This window comes from Periophthalmus magnuspinnatus, chromosome 3 (genome assembly GCF_009829125.3).
Source record: "Periophthalmus magnuspinnatus isolate fPerMag1 chromosome 3, fPerMag1.2.pri, whole genome shotgun sequence".
Taxonomy (NCBI): Eukaryota; Metazoa; Chordata; class Actinopteri; order Gobiiformes; family Gobiidae; genus Periophthalmus; species Periophthalmus magnuspinnatus.
The window spans coordinates 32,351,598-32,373,004 of record NC_047128.1 but is presented as its reverse complement, the minus strand read 5'-3'; the positions used below and the strand labels follow the sequence as shown (position 1 = coordinate 32,373,004).

The following is a 21,407-nucleotide window of genomic DNA, read 5'->3' as shown; positions in this document are numbered from 1 at the left end:
CAAATGTATGGCTTATAACAAAACATACCATTACTTAATAAATACAGCCAATTATACAGATGCTTGTAATAACTTCTTTCATTCTTTTTTCAATACAATTAAATCACGATAATATATTAATATTTGTAGTTAGTAGACCAGCAGACGGTACACACTCTGAGTTTGATTGCTCATGGCTGAAAAAGTTGCTTCCATCACATTACCGGTCGTTGATTCAGTCGTCCGAGGAGTCGTGAACAACTCTTGAACCAGGGTCACCTTTTTCTTATTTATAAAGATGTTATGTACCATTTTAATGACATTTATGGTTAATTGAATAGATGTTTTGTGGTTTGTGGCAGCTGTAGGTTTGTCTGTGTGGTAATGTAAACCCTGTATTAGCCCATTAGACAGATGACAGTGGCAGGGTGTTGCAGGGTGTTGTTTGTTCGCTGCTCAGTGATAAGAGATGCTGCTGACAGGCGGCTGTCAGTCGCAGATAATAACCGCCTGAACTCGACAATGAACTGACAATGGCTACAAACTAACTCCAAAATATAGGTGGACCTGAGGTGTAACCGCAACTACGCCAAATCCAGCACTGTCTCTAAAGAAATATTTTGTCATTGCGTGGAATTGTTTCATCTCTGGAAATGCGATTTTTAATTCGATGGACCAATGGAGTGTGTTTGTCAAAGCTGAAAGTGGGCAGCTCCTCCAGACGGTTATGGCTTGACCACCGCCTAAAGCTCTCCACGACCTTTGGCAGAAAAGGATTGTTGTCCTTCGCCTGGAGCCAACACAGAGGTCCCCCAGTCCTCTGTTTACACAGGACTGCCCCCCACACACCTGTTGCCTTTACCAGATCTTTTGCACAATATGAATCGGAGAAGTCTGAAGAAAAACCTGATCCAGCAAAATCAATTGTTCCATTGGAAGATGTCAGAAGAATTTTAAAACTTGCCTATCCAGAGAGATGGAAACTTGCAGGTACCCTATCAGTTTCTTGTAAAAACATTTCTTCTTTGCCCTGGTTATTAACGTTGATTGTATTCTTCATTCTTACAGTATTAAAACCTGTCTAATTGTGTAACATTTCCCTGTAAACTATAGTATAGAGTACGTGGTTGAAGTTAAATTTGTATTTTCTTTCATTCACACAGCTGCTGTAGGGTTCTTGTCCATCTCCAGTGCAGTCACCATGTCGGCTCCCTTTTTCCTGGGTAAAGTCATTGACACTATTTACTCCACTGGCTCAGACACAGAGACAATGGCAGCATCGCTCACATCCCTGTGTCTCATGCTCACCGGTGTGTTTCTCTGTGGTGGAGCCGCTAATGCTGCCCGTGTGTACCTCATGCAAACTTCTGGTGAGTTAGCAGTGAAAAATATTATTAGAAAAATAAGTCTATGGAAGTTAAAAAAACAAAACAAATCTTAAAAACCTTTAATGCTTATCTCCACAGGTCAACAGATTGTACGTAATCTCCGCGACTCAGTCTTCTCCTCCATTCTGAGGCAGGAAGTGGCCTTTTTCGACAGGAATAGGACTGGGGAACTTATCAACCGCCTCTCCGCTGACACCACTGTGGTTGGTCGCTCAATCACGGACAATATGTCTGACGGTTTGAGGGCAGTTGCTCAAGCAGCTGCAGGTGTCAGTATGATGGTGAGCACAATACATTCTTATTTATTTGTTATTAATTCTTATGCTTATGCTTAACAAATATAATACATAATACATAATAAAACTAAATATAAGGTATTTTCTATTATCGTATAAGGAGTGTGAAAAAGCAGGTGGATTTTATTCATACAAGGAACTAGCTACTACGATGATGATGTAACACCAGGATTATTCAACACTCCCTTGTGTTTGTAAGTGTTGTGTAAATGTCTGACAAGGAAGTAACCCATTAAAGTAATGTCTCATTCTTCCTTATTGCACACTATATCACTAAAAAAAAAAAATGAAAACGCATATCCCCAAGAGAGTAAACACTGCATTGAATATCTATAGCAATATGGGTCTTTGGGACTGTAGGATGTCACATTATTTGAAAAATATGAAAATCATCACCCTGGGGAGGGCTGAATAAAAATATTGTCCATGTTTTACAGTGATGCGTAACTCACTTGATGCAGTAAAAAATATTTAATAGTATAAAATATATTTTATATTTTCTGTTTGTTTCCTTTCAGTTCTATGTGTCTCCCAGTCTCGCAAGCTTTGTACTGCTGATCGTCCCTCCGGTGGCAGTCCTTGCAGTCATTTATGGCAGATATCTTCGGTCAATCTCCAAAAAAACACAGGATGCACTTGCCCAGGCAACACAGGTACCAGATTTATTATAATATTTTAGAGTTAAACCAACAGGATTTTATCACTGAAAACCATTGCTGACCGAAATTAGCTCATTCTGCTTTCTGATTGGATAATTTGTCTTAAGAACCAAAGCACCAAATTATACCATAAATAAGTGGGACATTATGTCCAATGTTTTTGTAACTAAGAATAAATTAGCATTACAAATGTTATTAGTAAAAGCAATATTTGATTTGAACGTGTTGACCTTGTGTCTGGGGATGCAGATAGGTCAAGTTTATGAAATTTTAAATCAAAATCTTACATACACTTTCTATTAACTATGAAGAGAATGTGTAGGTTCAGTGTTGCTTCATCTAATGACAATGTACTGGCTCAACAGAATTAATTAGACACACCACAACGACTATTTCCTGTTTAAGATAATTACAGAAAGCAGCTTGTGTGATTTGATTAAAAGAGCAGATGGAGCTGTGTGTTTAGTTATTACTGTAATAACTGACTGCACGCTATGGAAAAAGATCCACTATTTTTGATTATTATGTTTTGTATTGCAAGAATGATACTTTAATGTACTTTTGACATCTTGATATGTTTTGACCGTCCAGTAAAATTTAAACAAAACGTCCATTAATTTAGCAGTCAAATGTGTCAAAATAAAAACTTTGAAATACTAATCCAAGACCATAACAAGGTAAAAGTAGTAATTAATAAGCAACGCACGAATAAAATCTGCCTTTTTTAAATATTTTATATATAAAAGGTAAATAGATAGAAAATGGTCTTGTTACTATAACAATTATTTTGTTAGGCAATATTTCAATATTGATATTTTAGTGATATATTATTTAATTTATTTTTTATTTATTTGTAAAGGGACAGCACGTATTAATGAAAATGTAAAAATGTATATATGTAAAGATTATAGCCAACGTGGCTAATTTCCATCTTCAGTCCCTCGGCAGATTGATATAGATATAGAGAGTGTGTTGTGTGTATAGAGAGTGTGTAGTGTGTATATTGCGTGTGCTGGTCTGTAACATTTGCTTTTATATGATTGTTGCTACTCTCCTCCCTCTCTGTAGACTGTTTTACAATTATAGAACAACCCCTCAATATAAAAATGTTATCTAGTTATTCATGGTGACATATTTGACCTTTGAACAACCACTGTTTTAAAGCTTTTGGAAATGCTGCCAGTGTTGAGAGCTCTCATATATGAGCAGGCAGTGTGTTCCACGTCTGACCTACACGATAAGCAAAAGAGAGTTGACCAAAAGAGCTTTTCCTAAACAGCACAGAGCAGAACCTGCTCTAGAACTTGTTGTCTGGTTTGAATTTCTTTTATATTTATATTGTGTAGCCCTAGTAATAACTACACAATAACGTAATTACAATATATGTGTGTGTTTGAAGTTGGCAGAGGAGAGAATCGGCAACATCCGAACAGTTCGAGCATTTGGTAAAGAGCTTTCGGAGGTCGTCACATACTCCCAAAGAACGGACAGTGTCCTCAGTTTGGCTAAGAAGGAGGCAATGCTCAGAGCTGGCTTCTTTGGCGTGGTAAGTTTATCACTCACTAAATTTAGGTTTCAATGCAAAACTCTGTGTGTGTTACTAAATTTCACACAGTATCATAAAGTCAGTCTATCTGTAGAAGGTTTACCATACGAATGGGCCATATGGCAAAAAAAACAAGTTTGATTTTATTTATTTACTTTTTTCAAAAACAAAATAAAATGGACTTTACAGTTTCACACACTGAATCCTTGTCAGTAAAATAGTAGTGTGTCTGTGTGTGTTTTAGACTGGCCTCAGTGGAAACATCATGATCCTATCCGTGCTTTATAAAGGAGGACTTTTGATGGCCAGCCAACACATGACAGTGGGGGAACTCTCCTCTTTCCTCATGTACACGTTCTGGGTCGGCATTAGTGTTGCAGGTAATAGACATATGGTTGCAGTATGGTAATAGATTTTGCAATACTGAAGTTCAATGATTATCTGACCCTGTCTGTTTCTTAGGCCTCAGCACTTTCTACTCTGAACTGATGAAGGGTTTTGGAGCAGGTGCAAGACTGTGGCAACTGCTGGACAGGACCCCGGAACTTCCTTTAAACGGTTCATCTATTTTAACTTTCATTTATTTATTTACAAAACATTTAGAAAGCAATTCATACAATTTACTTCTATGAAAGTTTTGGAAAAGGGAACTCCCCAGACACTAGAACCTTAGCTTATAGGAGTAGATTACAACTAACAATCAATGAATCATTCAATCAACATTACTTCATTTATTCTCTATGGGCAATTTGAGCACATTGAGCAGTTAAAATATACATACCACACATATACCATTTAAAACTTACACCCTACACAATTCTTTTACACCCTACACAATTCTTTTCTCTTTGGCAGCAGAATTTTCCTATGTTTCTATTTAGAATCCATAGCCTAAATGACAAATCTCTTTTTATTCACAGAAGGCCTGGTCCTGGATGATCATAAGCTGAAAGGGCTTCTGGAGTTTTCGAATATCACTTTTGCCTATCCCACGCGAAAGGAAGCCCCGATCTTCCAGAACCTCAGTCTGCTGGTGCCCGCAGGTTCTGTCATGGCTGTTGTGGGTCCGAGTGGTTCAGGAAAATCCACTTTGGTCTCACTCCTCCTCAGACTATATGATCCTGATACTGGTGAGATGTGTGTTATTATAATATTATAAATGGGGGAGTATATCACACTCAGGACATTGTGACACTAGCATAGAATTTGAAAACGACCACCATGTAGAAAACTGTTACTGCTGTTATCATAGAGGAGTCGCTACAATTACTCTAATTTGTGATGGCCTAGTGGCAAAATTGTTAGCGGCAATGCCATGACTGGATGAGTTCCCTATTGGTACTCCCTCCAGGTACTTCCTCACCTGCCTAAAACATGAACAGTAGGCTTATCCTCCAGGTTTCTCAGTGTACAATTACTTTCTTTCCAGGCTTTATTACACTAGATGGCCATGACATCAGAGATCTCAACCCTTACTGGCTCCGGAGTAACATAGGAACAGTAAGCCAGGTAACAATGGTCTCTCATCTCTTAGTTATTTTTTGTTTGTTTGTTTGTTTTTTTTAATTAATTTTTTTTTTCCTATGCTATTTATCCCCCAGGAGCCTGTGTTGTTTTCTTGTTCGATCAGAGACAATATAACATATGGTGCTCCAGAGCCAAGCGCTGTAACAACAGAAGAGATCTATCAAGTGGCCAGAGCTGCAAATGCATTTGATTTCATTCAGGCCTTTCCAAATGGCTTTGACACAATAGTGGGAGAGAAAGGAGTATTGCTGTCAGGTAAGAGACAGTCACATAGTTTTATCCATAATGTGGTATTTAATGTCTTGTATATGTATTTTAATGTGTGGAAATATTATCGATATTTTCACGTTTTAGGTGGACAGAAGCAGAGGATAGCTATAGCCCGAGCACTGCTTAAGGTGTGTAAGATTCTCTTGAATTTTAAACATTTGCCACAATTATATTTATTTTCTTGATATAAGTTGTATGATAAAGTCTTTCTTTCTTTCCCCAGAATCCCAAGATCTTGCTCTTAGATGAAGCTACAAGGTGAGATGTTAATATAGTTTATCTGTACAGCGTTGTTGCTCTGTTATATTGAGTATTACTGAAGTCTGTTGCCCTGCCCTTAGTGCTTTAGATGCAGAAAATGAGTTCTTAGTTCAAGAGGCCTTGGAGCGTTTGATGGAAGGTAAACCTGCTTGGTATTTATTCTGACTAAAGCCATTTTTATGTTTCTTTGGCATTATTATTTTTGGTCTATAATGCTTTAATATGTATTTCTTAGGAAGAACTGTCTTGATTATTGCACACCGCCTCTCCACTATCCAAAATGCTAATGCTGTAGCTGTTCTGGACCAGCAGCGGATTGCAGAGGTCGGCCAGCACAGAGAGCTGCTCAGTAACAGAGAGGGACTGTACAGGAGACTGATGGAAAAGCAAGCATTTCTACAAGAAGAGCAGAAACGAGCCCTGAGTTAAGAGCACACAGCTTAAATACAAACTGTATTTATGATGCTCATATAACATGACAAATGACATCAGTTGGGACAACAACAAACAAAAATTAGCTTTAAAACTACCATGGAAAAACTTTGACTACTACAGATTGTAGCATTAGTTGGAAATCACAATACACATAGCAACTGTCTATTGTGGGTTCAAATTAGGAAAAATAAGTGTTGTCAATTTTTTAACTCAAGGAGTGAAGTCAAATCACTGTCTGTGCCATTAGTGAACACAGTGTAGATTCAGATAATAGTTTCTTAATTTATAAAGTATATAATGATGCCTATATATTTGTGATGTTAAAACTTGCACTATTTTTAGGGGATATAGAGATGTAGATAATTTAACTCAAGCAGCTATGGTTTATTATTCAGTTGTGTTAAACTGAACTAAACACTATTTTGCTTTAATATAGTATATCATAGATTTATATGTACTGGTATATTTATGAGAAAGTGTCCATGCAAAAGACAATGACATGTTCATTAGGTAGTCCTATGTTTCTACTTTTACTAAGAAAAGTAGAAATGCAGGTCAAAATAATTAACAATCTGTGGGTTAATAAACAGTTTAAGTGATTCTTGTAATGACTGTAGCAAAAGAAAAATTCAATTCTGTCAACTGGACAAAGGTTTTAGAGTGAAGACGTTTGGCCGCTCATCCAAGCAGCTTCTTCAGTTCTGGTCAAATTGCTGGTGAACACTGCCTTATATATATTTGAAAGGAGGAGCTAAGTCTAAAACTTTTGTCCAGAATCTTGAACTCAATGCTTTGCTTTTGTAAACAGAAGGTTTAAATGTAAATTGAATGCGTTCTTTTTGATGTAGGAACAATAATTTGTTAACCACACTTCTGTTTTAAAAATGTTTAAAGGTGCTTTTTTATTCAAAGAATACAAGCTTTATTGTAATGTCAATAAAAAGGAATATGAAGACTTATGCCTTTCTAACTCATGCCTGCGAGTTAATTAATAATAAAATGGCCCAGTATAGTGGTTAAAAGCAGGTTGCACGTGTCCAATCTGAACTTTTTCCATGTGGTGACTTTGCCTTTATATTTAAACTACTGTAGTAGGATTAGATGCAATATGAGCGACTACCAGCAGGTTGTGCTGTCAGCAGTGCTCTTCCACTGTCTGAATTCATACCTATTTTGAGGTTTGCTCCACAGTCTATGCGGCCATGCTATATGAGGGTTTGTGATAGTGACCCCATTTGACCTTTAAGTGTATTGAATAGATTTGTTTCACTGGAGATTACAGTCCTTCTATGTTGACTATTTCAAAGAACCTATAACTACATTCTATTGATTGACACACCCACAAAACAACAATGCAACAGGGCCAACCAGTCTAATTATTCTTATTGATAATCATTCCGTTGAATTTGTTTACTCTTTAAAAAAAAAACTGCTGTCATTGTGGACATGCATCATTCATAACAATAATAGTCAGACAGCACTATTTTTCAGTTTCATCCATTGACTTGGTTTGCTAATTTCAGAATGAACACTGCTCCTATGAAAACATTTTGTTAGTTATTGAAATATGTGCAAAAATACTACCTTGAGCACAACTGGAATTGAGTTTTTTAAATAGTACTAAATCATGTAAGCCTTCTATCTACTTGACTCTCTTTCAATTTTGGGGAAGACAGATCATCATTTACGCGCTTCACTACATTTTTGATGTTATAGATCCTTGGTTTAAGAATTGCTGTCTTCTTTGCAGCATTAAAAAAGAATTTTTAAAAAATCCAATAAAAAATGTTGAATGTAGTATCAGTCATTTGTTGTCTCCAGTGACTACAAAACTGACACTGAACCTGAACACTGTATTATTTCTTTCTATTTTAAGGTTTATACAACAAAAAAAAGTTATATTACCTGGTAAGGCGCATATGCTACACTCTCAATGCACTGCAAAGATATTAAAAAGACTCCTAAAGTCTGAAGAGCTATCTGCGATACAGTCCCGACACACAACACAGATTTGTGGTGCCACCTGCTTCACATGCTCTAGCCTACTCCTCTTGCTCTCTCCTCCCCCTCGCCCCCTCTGACCTACCCTCCTGCTCTTTCTCTTCCTGCTCCCGACAACTGCAATGGTCCCATTTACATTTTAGGTGTTTGACAGGCCTGGGATCCAAAGAGGCTCACAACAAGTGCATAAAAGTAGCTCAACCTTGCTGCCCCCCTCCACTTTGTAACTCCACAGCCCCCCACAGGCACATAGCCATGCCTCCCTCTCACTATAGCACCAATATTAGACCAATACTGTCAATCGGCCATTATAGTTTTTGTGTATGACATGATTAATGCATACATCAATTTTTTAGTTTAAATAAAGAAATTCATTTGGCAATACATAATTAATAACATTAGTTTTTAACACTTTCCCAGTAAGCTTAAATCTTAACTGATAGTAAATCTTAATGCTTCCTTCAGGGCTACGCAGGATATGTGGATCTTGTCATGTGGAAAAGTGTGAGTAAAACACTATTTTCAGGGCTTAATTCATAATAGCAGTAGAAAAAATGACAAACTCTTAAATAAACATGGTGTGTTGTTTGATTACACTGATGTGTCAGTGACATTTGTAACACATGTCTTGAGGAATTCCAGTTGTCTCCATGTGTCACCTAAGTGGTCCTTTGACGGTTGTACCTCCTGTGATCATCCAAACAGTTGCCTAGCCATAGGTTTCAGAGTGATAAAACTCTAGCACTGTTGTCATATATTACCAATTCAAATAAAGTATTAAATGTTTGGGTAAAAGTCCTTAAGATATCAATGGGAAACTGAAGTCCATATAACCCTCTTTATTGTTATTCATAAAAAGGACATAATTCTCACTGTGGTGCCCTCATTTTCTTTCATACTTACTATAACAGATGTTTCCAGTTTCATACTTTTGAGTCATTCATTCATTACTGCTCTTTCTGTTATCTCATCAGAGAACCTCAGTCCATCAGGCCCAACCCATGCATTCATTTCCTAGTCCTCCATGTGCAGGGCTGCCATGCTTCTTCTCTCCCTCCTCCTTCTGAGTTATAATTAATCCAACTGCTCCTGTGACAGAGCAGAGTACGCCTGCAGATAAGGTGTCAGCTGTTGGCTGTTTCTAAGCGTCTTTCCTTATTTATTCAGCTCTGAGGGCCATGTGTCTGCAAGGAAAAAAAAAACATGCCTCATAAACTATGAAACTAAGACTGGTGATATCAAAGTAATTCTTAAAGTTGCTTTTTAACTTCCAAACACACTCCCTAATTTTATTTCAAAAGTAACTTGCATTTCATTATGTTTTCATAAAGATCCAGTTACAATATTATTTTAATAATAAAATGCATGACAATTTGCATTGGACATTGCAGTATTAAAATATTTAACTCCCTGCAATTTAACTCCCTAATTCCACACATAATGTATTCATTATATACTGGGTACTGCAGTCTTTATGTTGTAACCCAATTTGGGAACGTTGCTGTAAATAATACTATCGTTTTATTTGTCTGCAGCAGTACAGGTAGGTCTTTGTAATTGGAAAATGATTGCATATTAAGAATAAAAACCTTATTATCGTGTCCCAGTGCATTTGCCTCATGTGTTAATTGTGGGCGCAGCAGCTGTCACTGCACTAAATCTAAATCAGTTGAAACAGCAGCTTCTCGTTTTAAGGTGGGATATGGCCTTCTAGCACCAAAACTATCACCCTGCTTGGTAGCAACTGGTGTCTCCCCTAGAAACCCCCAGCCGACCGTACAATCCTTATACGGCTCTCGAGGTGGCATCGCGAGGCTCGAGGGGAGGTCAAAGCGACAGTGCCATATATGGCACGCGCTCTCTCCTCGACGGGTGCGCGCGGACGCACCTCTGATCCCCCGCTGAAACTTGATGGATAGGGCTCCCTGCTTCCTTCCGAGGGGCGCGCCTCCTTGCCCACCTCGACCGGCCAGTTCCTAATATGGCAGAGGGCCGGGATGGGGGCCAGGGCCCAGCGTTGTCAATGGTGGAGCTCGAGTATATAAGGGGCATGGGCAGCAGCCAGGACGGTAGCTGGTTCAGCAGCAGCACTGGTTGGGTCTTTCTCTCCGAGCCGCAGACACACACCTAAGGTAAGATCCCAAGGACGGGTCTCCTCTGAAGACAAACGCCCGGGTCAGTTTAGGCCTTGATCTAGAACTACAGCAGGTCTATACGGGAAGGAAGAAGCAAAACTAAGGGGGACTGCAAAGTTTCAGACGGGCTAGTGGACACCCCCAGGCGATGGGCAGGAGATTCTAGAAGAAGCTGCAATAGAACTTATTGGTTAACTTCAAAATCTATGGAAGAGTATATTCAAAACTCTGATAATTTATGAGACTAAAAGAAAAACTGAGGTTTCTGACCTGTTTTCGGCGTCTCAGCAAATGTAGATCCTGGGGATGATAATGCGTAAAGTTGTTGATGTTGATACGGAATTTTAAGACTTATCCTCGGGAATTGTTAGGTTTAGGACCAGATATATGGGAAAGAAAATATTTACAAATTATGTTTGAATTATGCTTTGATTTTAGTCATGTGTGTGGCTCAATGCTAAACAACAGAATACAGCTGGTTTAAAGCTATTCGTGCGCCATGCGTCATGCGTAAAAGTGTTGTCATTGTGCCATGACAAGATTCAAGCCGAAAAATTAGATTTATTTGTGGAAAATTAAATCCAAACTAACAAGAGGGAGATAGTTGGCTAGTTAGTGGGCGTTTTTGGATCTTAGACCAAGAATTTACAAACGAGTTGTCCGACTTGATGTAAATATTTCCCTCCATCCTTTTTCCTAGAAGCCAACATGTGTGACGACGATGAGACTACCGCCCTTGTGTGCGACAACGGCTCCGGCCTTGTGAAGGCTGGCTTCGCCGGAGACGATGCTCCCAGGGCCGTGTTCCCCTCCATCGTCGGCCGCCCCCGTCACCAGGTGAGAGACGGATAGACACGCACAACAATGTATTAGAAAGTAGATTAACTAGAATTTGGGTAGAAAAACAATACCTAGCCCATATATCTTCTTAACTCTATTCAGCCCCAAATAATAATTAATATAAATGTTATCAATAATAGGCAAAACTTGTAGTAACAAATAATTTAGCCAACCCAGATAATCTCTAATAGATTATTTATCGATACAGACAACTAAATTGTTTTAAGGGCTAGGGCCCACCTTATATTTTGCCACGGGACCTAGAGTACAGTGCTTGTCTGTGTTTTTGATCCACGCAGTTTGGACAGTGCAGGATACAGTTTTAAAGACGTTACCGCATAACTTAACTCATGTTTTATCCGCTCTTTTCTCCTTCAGGGTGTCATGGTCGGTATGGGTCAGAAGGACTCCTACGTCGGCGATGAGGCTCAGAGCAAGAGGGGTATCCTGACTCTGAAGTACCCCATTGAGCACGGTATCATCACCAACTGGGACGACATGGAGAAGATCTGGCACCACACCTTCTACAACGAGCTGAGAGTGGCCCCCGAGGAGCACCCAACCCTGCTCACTGAGGCCCCCCTGAACCCCAAGGCCAACAGGGAGAAGATGACCCAGATCATGTTTGAGACCTTCAACGTCCCCGCCATGTATGTGGCCATCCAGGCTGTGCTGTCCCTGTACGCCTCCGGTCGTACCACTGGTGAGAATAATAATTACTTACTCAACATACATCAGCCAATTACAAACACTAAGTTGGGCATCAACATTACACATTGGAAGCGCAATTTACTATTTTTACGCACAACAATTACCAGTTTACAACATTTACGCACGAGATTTACGCACCTTTACCTGCAACTTCATTAGCCTACACATTACAGATTAAATTATAAAGACACATATGTACCTGATAGAAAGGCTGCATATTTTCACAATACGCTCAGTCGACTTTACTAAATAACCGCATCATCCTCTTCATAGGTATTGTGCTGGATGCTGGTGATGGTGTGACCCACAACGTCCCAGTCTATGAGGGTTACGCTCTCCCCCACGCCATCATGCGTCTGGACCTGGCTGGTCGCGATCTGACCGACTACCTGATGAAGATCCTGACCGAGCGTGGCTACTCTTTCGTGACCACTGGTGAGCACTTTAAAGCATATACAACCGCAACAATTTGGCTAAAAGTGAAAACAAAAAAAAGGCTCTTTTGGGCTTTTGTAATTATTATAATTCTTATAAATTAGACTAAACATTTTACGCACACTGTAAAAGCAAAGGCTCTTTTGGGCTTTTGTAATTATTATAATTCTTATAAATTAGACTAAACATTTTACGCACACTGTTTTGTTTGAAATAGAACATGTTTTATTCTATTTTAAACTGCGTCATCATTGGAAATAATTTCAATTTCAACTCTTACCTATAGTTTTATGGTACTTTGTAAGCCGTTGCGCTTTAGGGAATAGTCAATGTGCATGTGCCTGTCTGTCCTACGTTTACGCACTTAAGCAAACTTATAAACTTGTGCCCCTACAGCTGAGCGTGAGATCGTGCGTGACATCAAGGAGAAGCTGTGCTATGTCGCCCTGGACTTCGAGAACGAGATGGCCACCGCTGCCTCCTCCTCCTCCCTGGAGAAGAGCTACGAGCTTCCCGACGGTCAGGTCATCACCATCGGAAACGAGAGGTTCCGTTGCCCCGAGACCCTCTTCCAGCCTTCCTTCATCGGTAAATGACATTAGACAAATTTCAGCAAATAATAAACGCAATTCTTGTCATTGTCCAGTTGAGTTTTAACACTTGTTCTCTCACCTACAAAGGTATGGAGTCTGCTGGTATTCATGAGACTGCCTACAACAGCATCATGAAGTGCGACATTGACATTCGTAAGGACCTGTACGCCAACAATGTGCTCTCCGGTGGTACCACCATGTACCCTGGTATTGCTGACCGTATGCAGAAGGAAATCACTGCTCTGGCCCCCAGCACCATGAAGATCAAGGTAAATATAGCAAACCAAGCCAATATACCAATATAATAATACCAAAGTTCTCCTGAGAGACTAACAATATATTTGTCTTCCCTCAGATCATTGCTCCTCCCGAGAGGAAGTACTCCGTCTGGATCGGTGGCTCCATCCTGGCTTCCCTGTCCACCTTCCAGCAGATGTGGATCTCCAAGCAGGAGTACGACGAGGCTGGCCCCAGCATTGTCCACAGGAAGTGCTTCTAAATTCTCTGTCTGCAACTCCAACTTCTCCATTGTCTCCATCACCAGCCATCAGGAGCTCGAGCAAGGAGGATCGGCCTCTGCAGCACAGCAGCACTCTGCTGTCAATGGACTGTCAGTCTCTGCTGTTAACTTTATATGCAATTTTTATTTTTTTTCTAAAATTGGCATAATCGAAGCTGTTTGTTGTCTGTGTTGCACGGAGAAAGGCTGTGAAAAACATCACTGAACCATGCATCTACCAAAAAAACTTTAATAAAAAAAAATAAGAACAACATGTTGCCCAACACATGTGAATGTAAGTGTATATACATATTGATAATTTATTAAAGTCCAATATTTGGTATATTTATCTGGTCTGTTCTGTTTCTATGGACAGGATATGGATAGGTTTAAGACAGAAAATGTTTCAACAAAAGGTAAAAACAAAACAAGGAAACAGAATCTGAAACTTACTGAACTAATGGTACCACTAATGGTCACCAATCAGCAGCACCCCTCAGAGGGCACGGGGGAGATGGTGGTGGGGGTCCCAAGAAGTGTCAGAAACAGCTGTTGGGGCATTAGGTCGGAGAGGGAGCAGGTGGGCACTGGGCAAGCGCAGTTTGACTTGGCAGGAATGTGCTTAGGCAGCAGCCCAACTTTAGCCCATCCGGATCAGTATCTCATGGGACACCTGACACCTGACTTTGATACCCGCTGAGCTGATATGCCCTGCTCCGAACGCGCAGCTCCGGGCTCCACACCATCTTTAGACAAAACCAATGCCTGTGTACAGCGGACCTCTGCAGACCAAACCTTATATGCATAGACGTTGAATTGGTTTTCAGATCTGCGGCCAGTGCCCAAAAAGGTTGGTGGCATGTGGTGCACGATACAGTTCCCAGACAAACTGGCAACTACAGACTACAGTGGAATTCAATTTAATGATAGTGATCTGTTACATTTAAAAATTATAATTCGTTCAGCTAAAAGTATATAGGCCTATTCACGGATCAATATGGCCCTTTATGTTGCTTTAGACTACTGAGGTAAAAGTAGGTTAATTTAACGAAGAATATGAGTAAATAAAAACCTGAAATCACTTTACCCACTGGAGAGCCAATACAAGTGTATACATCCACCTGTTGCGGATGTGTTTGGCTTTTTAAGAACGTCCCGGAGGCGGGCGGAGCTTAGAGGCGCAGCTCTTACAGCACGACCGTGAACGCAGCGCCATCTGTTCTACTGTTCCTCCGTGAAATCCGAGTCCAGCGTAAGTGCTATTCTTAGGTCACTGTAGACCAAATTAGCCTCTTACAACACTACATTTGTGCTGTCGTGCTGGGCATGTCGTGCGTGATGGACAGTGTTTTGTCAGTGAGACAGTGCGATGTTTCCTATGAGGCTCGGCTCGCCTAAATCTGGAGACGGTGACAGGCGATTATCTGTTCTGTGGAGTGACTGATTATTACTCGTCTATTTGAAGGTTGACGCTAGATTTTCTCTGTCTGAATTAAAGACAATAGCTGCTGTGAGTAGTGATCGAGGCTCTGCAACCTCTTAACATCTAATTTTGGACTTTAACTGATACACAGTTGACCAAATATCCACATAGGCCTATGCCATCACTTCACCAAATATTTAGATATCTAGCCTGTATGTTGTCTATCTAAATTGAAGTCTACCTGCTGAAATACTAGGCTGTATCCTCGAGGGTCAGTCATCACATTCAAGACATTTCTGATTGTACAGTTTGTTTTGGGTAGGTCACAATGCAGAGGACGTTTAATGGTAGTTGATTCTTGTTTATACAGAAGCACTTGGGTTACCTTTGCCTTTATAAGACCCTGCAGAAAGCACAGAAAGTCGAAAACAAACCCGCAGTCGCTCTTCTTGCTCTTCTTGGCGACATATGGAAGTGGGTGGGTCGTGATTAGACAAGCTGTGCCGCCATTGGCCAGTTTTTACGCACAGGTTTAGTTTAAAAGTCTGGCGGTGACGCAATCCTCTAAAGGAAAACAATGTAGCGATGAGCTTTTCTGCGCAACACTGTTCTACTGTGACTTTTAGGTTATTCTAGTTTCTTTCTTTATCGGTTTCATTTTAGGGAACCATGGTGACTAAGAGGATCCGCTCAGAGTACATGAAGAAGTTCAAAGACCCCAAATGGGAGACGTTCAGTAAATGCTACGAAGAGATGTTGAAATACAGGCTGACCCGCAGGCTGCTTGAACACTCGCACAATCCCTGGTTTTGGGGAGGTTCGGACACTGATTCAGATTCTGGTGGAAGAAGTCCTACACCCGCGGGTAAGAACCAAACAAAAGAAGACGCAACCGAGCGAGAAGTGGAGGAGTGCGCAGCAGTAAGGTTGAACAAGGTGAAGGAGAGAGAGAGCGACCCCACAGCTGTACCCAGGCTTGTCCTGTCGGGAAATGAGAACACAGTCCAAGGTCATTAACGTGTATAATGTAATAATAGTGTCACTCTAATACATTTTACATAGCCCTTCTGTGAGAATTGTGTGATGTTTATTCCATGCATTATTGTTGGGGCTGCAGAGGAGCTGGAAAGGGGGTGTGGTGGAGCTGAAGAGGTTAATCAGAGAGGCCTACCTGTCCTACAAGGGAAACAGACACAAGGTAATATCAAGCTAATATCATCTGGCTTTTAAAAATACCGTTTTTGTTACTTATTGTTTTCACTTGCATGTCTTTCAATGTTTGATGTTTGTATTTCTGTTTTCATACACAGAAACAACAGGTCCAAAATCACAACTAACTTCTAGACAGGGTCGAAGTCAGCGAGTCAGACCTGTGCCAACGCAGCAGATAAAGGAGGACAGTAAACAAAGCAGACATCCCTTTGTTTTATATGCATCAGGAGAGAAAGACTCTGACATTGCAAGAAGGAAAACACACAACATACGGCCTGCTGCTTCTACAAAAGAGGTACTTTTTTTTTTGTGTGTGTGTGAGTTTGTGTTTGTGCACTTTCATATCAGTTCCCACCTGCCTCACCACAGATTCACGAGTCAGCCCTGCGTGCAAAGACCCGGAGAGAAGTGGAAAGGCAGCTCCAGTCGCAGAGAGCAGAGCGCAGACGAGCCAAATCTGCAGATGTGGACAAGGCCAGGCTGAAGGTGGTGGCACCAGAGTATAATCCATGGCTAACTGAGTACATGCGCTGTTTCTCTGCTCGCTCTCGATAGAAAGGGCATCGTTAGGCTGCTAATGTATAGAATTGTACCGTTTTCAGATCAAATCAAAATGCCATTGCTGCCTATCACACATGTGGTGTTGATATATATAAGTTAAGTTCATATCAAGTATTTAAGTGATTTTGCCGTATATACCATCTTATGTTAGCTTGGCCCGCTTAAAAGAAAGTAGGAGGAGCTGACTGGCTAATCTTATGTAGAAGCATGGCACAAGGCAATGATTTACAGAAAAGTCTAAACGTATATAACAAAACACTCTTTCACATGACGCATTGCCAAGGTTTTAATATTAGTTTACTTAATTTGCATAGATGAGGACCACATTTTTCTGGCAGTTACTTGTAATTGTTCCTCTCCAGTCATTGCTCTGAAAAGCCACTTTCAGCTACTCTTGATCAAGTGTAAATAGAACAGTTTAAGTTTGACCTGTGAGTGTTACAATTGTGATATTTCTTTGTGTAATAATGTAGGTTTACTTCCGTTATAACCATGTTTGAAGTGATACAAATTAGATTTCATCATAAAAATCCATAACAGTAAACCGAGTTAACTGGTGCAGCTCTCTTTTAAATGTGAAAGCTTTATCTCTTGTGTTTTAACGCTTTAAAATATCCACAACTAGACATTTCTTTATATTTTGTTATTTGGATTGGAGTAGTCTTCAGAACTTTAGTACTCGCTGGTTCCTGATTTAATGTGTGATTTAAAATGCTTTGTCTTTATAGAAACTATGAAATAAGAGTTCTAAATATATTGTGCCAAAATTATGTAAATGTTCTGTACAAGACAAGTTGCAAAAATAATGGGACTAAAGAAACTTTCTGGTATTTTTGCATTTAAAGAAAATATGTCCATTGTCTAGTCCATTACTGATAACAGATTAATCTTCATTTGTACATTTGTGTAACCATTAAGGCAGTTTTGCAAATTTTAATTTATCATGATTATAAATATATATTTTTAATCAAAAGGTCTACAGAGTCCTCGGCCAGTAAAACATGTGATTGGGAGCAGAGGTCAGACTTTAAAACACTAAAAGCCATTTTTATTTATTTGACACGATTGAAATGAAAAGTGTGATTGATCACTGAGGAACAATGTGTTTTTTTCTTTTTTCTTATTATGAATAGTATCATTTTTGTCATATTGCCCAGAAAAAGTGTTGACAATCAATGAAAACTCAATTAAATTTTAGTTTAGTATAATTGCAGTGTTAGCTTGTTCTATCTTACACTGAAACCCATGTGATGGAAAATCATTGGATGATTTGTTTCTTAATAATAATAATAATAATGTTTAGGTTGTTTAATTGAAATTGTAAAATCTTTTCCACTGAACATACAGTTTTATATTGAATGGCACCAAAAATGTCAATATACATTTGTAAAATCATTGTTTTTTATTTTAAAAACTTAAGCCTTTATCATACAGAATAAATTATGACATACAGTATTTAAAATATAAATACAATTAAAGGTGACAAACACAAAACAGAATATTGTGCAGCAAAATATGTTGGTTCAAATGCTTAACAGTGTTCACTCAGTGTGTACTTGATTTGAATGTTGATTTAATGTAGTACTGATAAGAATTCTGCAGTTGATGTGAAATGCACCACAATGACCTTTTGATTTCCCATAGAAACGCCTAAGAAACAAATCAAGTGCACACAAAATGGCTTCTTCTTCATAAGGTTACAGATGAAATGCATCAAGGTTGTTAGTTCTACCCCAAAGCAGCAGCTGTCACTCAGTCAATAGATTACTTTACAAGCCAAGACATACTGGGTACATACAGTACATACTTGGACCATTCAGTCATTTTGGATTAAAGGAGTGTTTAACAGCCAAATAGAATGTGCCTTTGTTATTGCACATCTTTTACACAAATTCTGAAATATTTTCACTGCTCTTAATATGACCCAAATATTTTATACAATCACATACGAAACCGACACGACCGCCTCCTTATTTTAAAGAAATATGTTTGAATAATTTGTATTTCATTTAGCAAAATAACCTATATAAATTGTATCACAATTAATGCAATACTCTTTAATGTAACATACTGGTCCAAGACAAAGATGTAGGATATGACTGATTGTTTTATATATAGATATTTAACATAATTAAAAATCATGAAATACTATTAAGATATTCATGCTTCCATTTCTATTTGTTTATACAGAAATACAGAATTAAAGGACATAGTACAATGCAGTGGGAGGGGATGAATGGCTTTGTAAAAAATACGAACGCTTTAATGGAATTGTCTAATGGCAGCAGTTACAAAGTGTACAAAAGACTGTCAAAGCCTTTTAATGTCTGGACAGAGATGAGTCTGTGAAAAACTGTTGAAGTGGATGTGTACAACTAATAAAAGGAAGCCTGTTGAACTGTTCATCATCTCTGTACAGTAAAATGCCATCATAAAAAAAAAGTATGTATATAGGATGTAACTATCGATACTGTTATTAAAAGATACATAGATGCTTTGTTACCATACATTTACATGTAAATACGTAGTTCCAGACATGAGACTGAGGACTGGTGGTCTATTTATATTGCAGGTTTCTTGATTGTGAAATGTTAGTCCTTTGTTACCTGAAAGACTTTCCGTTCTTGATGGGGTTTGAAGTTCTCTTTGATACGCAAATGCGTAGAGGGTTTTGAAGGATCCATGCGAAGGGTGAAGTTCAAAGGTCAATAAGCAGTCACTAGCAGAGCGCAACCCAGGAGTCATCGGGCGCCATGGGCTTGTTCTTCCTCTGGTCTTCACAGAGCTGTTTGCAAGACACTGAGCAAAATATTAGTCATTCAAACTTTAGTACATGACATAAACTATGCCATGCTCAAATGCGTGTACCTCATCTGTGTGGGGTAATTACTGCATGTTCTCTAGCAGCCGCATTCTTGAGTGCCTGCAGGTTGAGCTCGCCGTGGTGACCGCAGTTGTCGTAATGCAGCATCACCATACTGAATACCTGAGCCCATCCTCTCTGGATCCAGCTCCCCTAAGAATCACAAGAAAATGTGTCAATTACAAGTTTATTGTACAGCACTTTTGTATTGTAAATGAGACCAAAACCTGTTCAAAGAAGTACATATTTATACTGCACTGATCCAAATAACTAACCTGATTCAATCTTGTTCAGTATTTTCCGAGCGCATTGGACAAAGGCCTCTTCAACATTCTCCCCCGTCAGGGCACTAGTTTCCAGGAACATTAGCTCTAAGAAACACCCATGCACATAAATAAAATGATAACTGAATGAGTATGAATTACAATGATGTGATACATTTCTACCGAAAATCTTACCATTTTCCTGAGCAAAACGAGATGCCTCCAAAAATGTGACCTCTCTATCAGCATCCAAATCCTTCTTATTTCCACAGAGTATAATGACAATGTTCTGACTGGCCAGCATCCTGGCATCACTTAACCATGTAGTCAGAGCGTTGTACGTTTCTCGACTAGGAAAAAATTACATGCATATCACGTACACTCTAATCAATCATTGTTTGAATAATTTTGGTCCTTGTTTGTGACTGACTTACCTGGTTATATCATAAACCAACAAGGCTCCTGCTGCTCCTCTGTAGTAACTCCTGGTAACTGACCTGAAGAATGAGAACACACTTGTGCTATAATGAATTAGGCTATGGGTTAACTATCACTTCTATCTAGGCTATTCAACAATGTTTATAAATTACATAGTATTTGCTTGTCATTGTAGCCAATAATAACAAAGTAAAGTAAAAACTTTTTATTAAATATCACTTACCTAAATCTCTCTTGACCTGCAGTGTCCCATATCTGCAATTTGACCATTTTATTGACCACACTGATGATCTTCGAGCCAAATTCTACCCCAATCGTATGATTAGACTCATCCTTAACTATAAAAGACAACACCTTAGATAATAACATCTAATAAACAAATACATTCATTATATTTATACTATAATATTGACACAAGATACTCGTACTTACATCTTTTCTCTATGAATTGGTGCAATAAACAGGACTTGCCAGTGCCAGCATTGCCAATCACCAGAAATTTAAAGAGGAAATCTGAAAAATCATCGACATCACATTTTTCGGTAAATAAGTCAATAAATAGTCCCAACACAGCTAATATGCTACACAGATGGGCGTCGGTGCTTCAAGGATCACTGAAAATAACAGTGTTGTCAGCTCGACATCCTCAAAACAAGAGAGGTTCAGAACTGCTGCGACTGGTAAACATTTTTGTCAGTATTTGAATTTCTCATTTTGGAGGTTTGCTATGTTCAGAGGACTCTAAAGGCCAGTATCCTTTCACGATGGCTGGCTGATGGCAAGGTTAGCCTCTATGCTATTGATCTACGATGGGAAACAAGAAGACCCCACCACACCTGCTTTACTAAGGCCCCTAGATGTCAGCAATATAGTTTATCATTGCGCTCTCTTACCGTACGACTCTGACATGTCCACGGTTGTTTTGCGGACCAGAGGCAATGAAAATGAGAGAATGACAGCAGAATATAGCAGCCCAAAGTAAGCAAAACAGTCTTTATGATTATTTCCGTGGATTCCAGCTGATTTCCCGGCAACATCCGGCACAAAGTGCTTGTTATTTCAAAATAAAATA

The 21,407-nt window shown here is 39.2% G+C and overlaps 4 protein-coding genes across 5 annotated transcripts; 3 read left to right on the top strand and 1 right to left on the bottom strand.

Moving 5' to 3' along the window:
• The first annotated feature begins 216 nt into the window (after positions 1 to 216).
• On the top strand, positions 217 to 7,324 carry abcb10 (ATP-binding cassette, sub-family B (MDR/TAP), member 10). The gene is made up of 14 exons (XM_033991736.2): positions 217 to 969; positions 1,143 to 1,349; positions 1,446 to 1,648; positions 2,182 to 2,316; positions 3,722 to 3,868; positions 4,113 to 4,248; positions 4,331 to 4,426; positions 4,789 to 4,998; positions 5,298 to 5,377; positions 5,470 to 5,650; positions 5,750 to 5,793; positions 5,889 to 5,923; positions 6,007 to 6,065; positions 6,162 to 7,324. The coding sequence occupies exons 1-14, from the start codon at positions 633 to 635 to the stop codon at positions 6,353 to 6,355; spliced, it is 2,064 nt and encodes a 687-aa protein (XP_033847627.1). The 5' UTR covers positions 217 to 632; the 3' UTR covers positions 6,356 to 7,324.
• Positions 7,325 to 10,354: 3,030 nt separating this feature from the next.
• acta1b (actin alpha 1, skeletal muscle b) lies at positions 10,355 to 13,924 on the top strand. The gene is made up of 7 exons (XM_033991738.2): positions 10,355 to 10,494; positions 11,198 to 11,334; positions 11,716 to 12,040; positions 12,322 to 12,483; positions 12,880 to 13,071; positions 13,164 to 13,345; positions 13,432 to 13,924. Exons 2-7 carry the CDS (start codon positions 11,206 to 11,208, stop codon positions 13,573 to 13,575), a joined length of 1,134 nt encoding a protein of 377 aa, XP_033847629.1. The 5' UTR covers positions 10,355 to 10,494; positions 11,198 to 11,205; the 3' UTR covers positions 13,576 to 13,924.
• An 809-nt stretch (positions 13,925 to 14,733) lies between these two features.
• On the top strand, positions 14,734 to 18,211 carry ccsapb (centriole, cilia and spindle-associated protein b). Of its 2 annotated transcripts, XM_033991742.2 has the most exons (5): positions 14,734 to 14,827; positions 15,662 to 16,007; positions 16,116 to 16,196; positions 16,309 to 16,505; positions 16,580 to 18,211. In XM_033991742.2, exons 2-5 carry the CDS (start codon positions 15,668 to 15,670, stop codon positions 16,763 to 16,765), a joined length of 804 nt encoding a protein of 267 aa, XP_033847633.1. In that variant the 5' UTR covers positions 14,734 to 14,827; positions 15,662 to 15,667; the 3' UTR covers positions 16,766 to 18,211. The 2 variants fall into 2 exon arrangements, with proteins under 2 accessions (XP_033847633.1, XP_033847634.1); XM_033991743.2 differs by lacking the exon at positions 14,734 to 14,827 and having other exon boundaries at positions 15,390 to 16,007.
• Positions 18,212 to 18,478: 267 nt separating this feature from the next.
• On the bottom strand, positions 18,479 to 21,371 carry rab4a (RAB4a, member RAS oncogene family). Its single transcript, XM_033991746.2, has 8 exons — positions 21,229 to 21,371; positions 20,768 to 20,848; positions 20,559 to 20,673; positions 20,332 to 20,394; positions 20,093 to 20,247; positions 19,910 to 20,005; positions 19,640 to 19,787; positions 18,479 to 19,570 (listed from the first exon to the last, which is right to left on the bottom strand). The coding sequence occupies exons 1-7, from the start codon at positions 21,242 to 21,244 to the stop codon at positions 19,672 to 19,674; spliced, it is 642 nt and encodes a 213-aa protein (XP_033847637.1). The 5' UTR covers positions 21,245 to 21,371; the 3' UTR covers positions 18,479 to 19,570; positions 19,640 to 19,671.
• Positions 21,372 to 21,407: the final 36 nt, after the last annotated feature.

Coding starts and splice junctions, on each gene's coding strand:
- abcb10 (XM_033991736.2), top strand. CDS start 633: ATGCGATTTTTAATTCGATGGACCAATGGAGTGTGTTTGTCAAAGCTG. Junction 1,649..2,181: donor CTGCAGGTGTCAGTATGATG/GTGAGCACAATA, acceptor GTTTCCTTTCAG/TTCTATGTGTCTCCCAGTCT. Junction 5,794..5,888: donor TAGCCCGAGCACTGCTTAAG/GTGTGTAAGATT, acceptor TTCTTTCCCCAG/AATCCCAAGATCTTGCTCTT.
- acta1b (XM_033991738.2), top strand. CDS start 11,206: ATGTGTGACGACGATGAGACTACCGCCCTTGTGTGCGACAACGGCTCC. Junction 11,335..11,715: donor TCGGCCGCCCCCGTCACCAG/GTGAGAGACGGA, acceptor TTTCTCCTTCAG/GGTGTCATGGTCGGTATGGG. Junction 12,041..12,321: donor CGCCTCCGGTCGTACCACTG/GTGAGAATAATA, acceptor TCCTCTTCATAG/GTATTGTGCTGGATGCTGGT.
- ccsapb (XM_033991742.2), top strand. CDS start 15,668: ATGGTGACTAAGAGGATCCGCTCAGAGTACATGAAGAAGTTCAAAGAC. Junction 16,197..16,308: donor ACAAGGGAAACAGACACAAG/GTAATATCAAGC, acceptor TTTCATACACAG/AAACAACAGGTCCAAAATCA. Junction 16,506..16,579: donor CTGCTGCTTCTACAAAAGAG/GTACTTTTTTTT, acceptor GCCTCACCACAG/ATTCACGAGTCAGCCCTGCG.
- rab4a (XM_033991746.2), bottom strand. Junction 20,248..20,331: donor TTGGTTTATGATATAACCAG/GTAAGTCAGTCA, acceptor ATTTTTTCCTAG/TCGAGAAACGTACAACGCTC. Junction 19,788..19,909: donor ACTGAACAAGATTGAATCAG/GTTAGTTATTTG, acceptor TGTGATTCTTAG/GGGAGCTGGATCCAGAGAGG.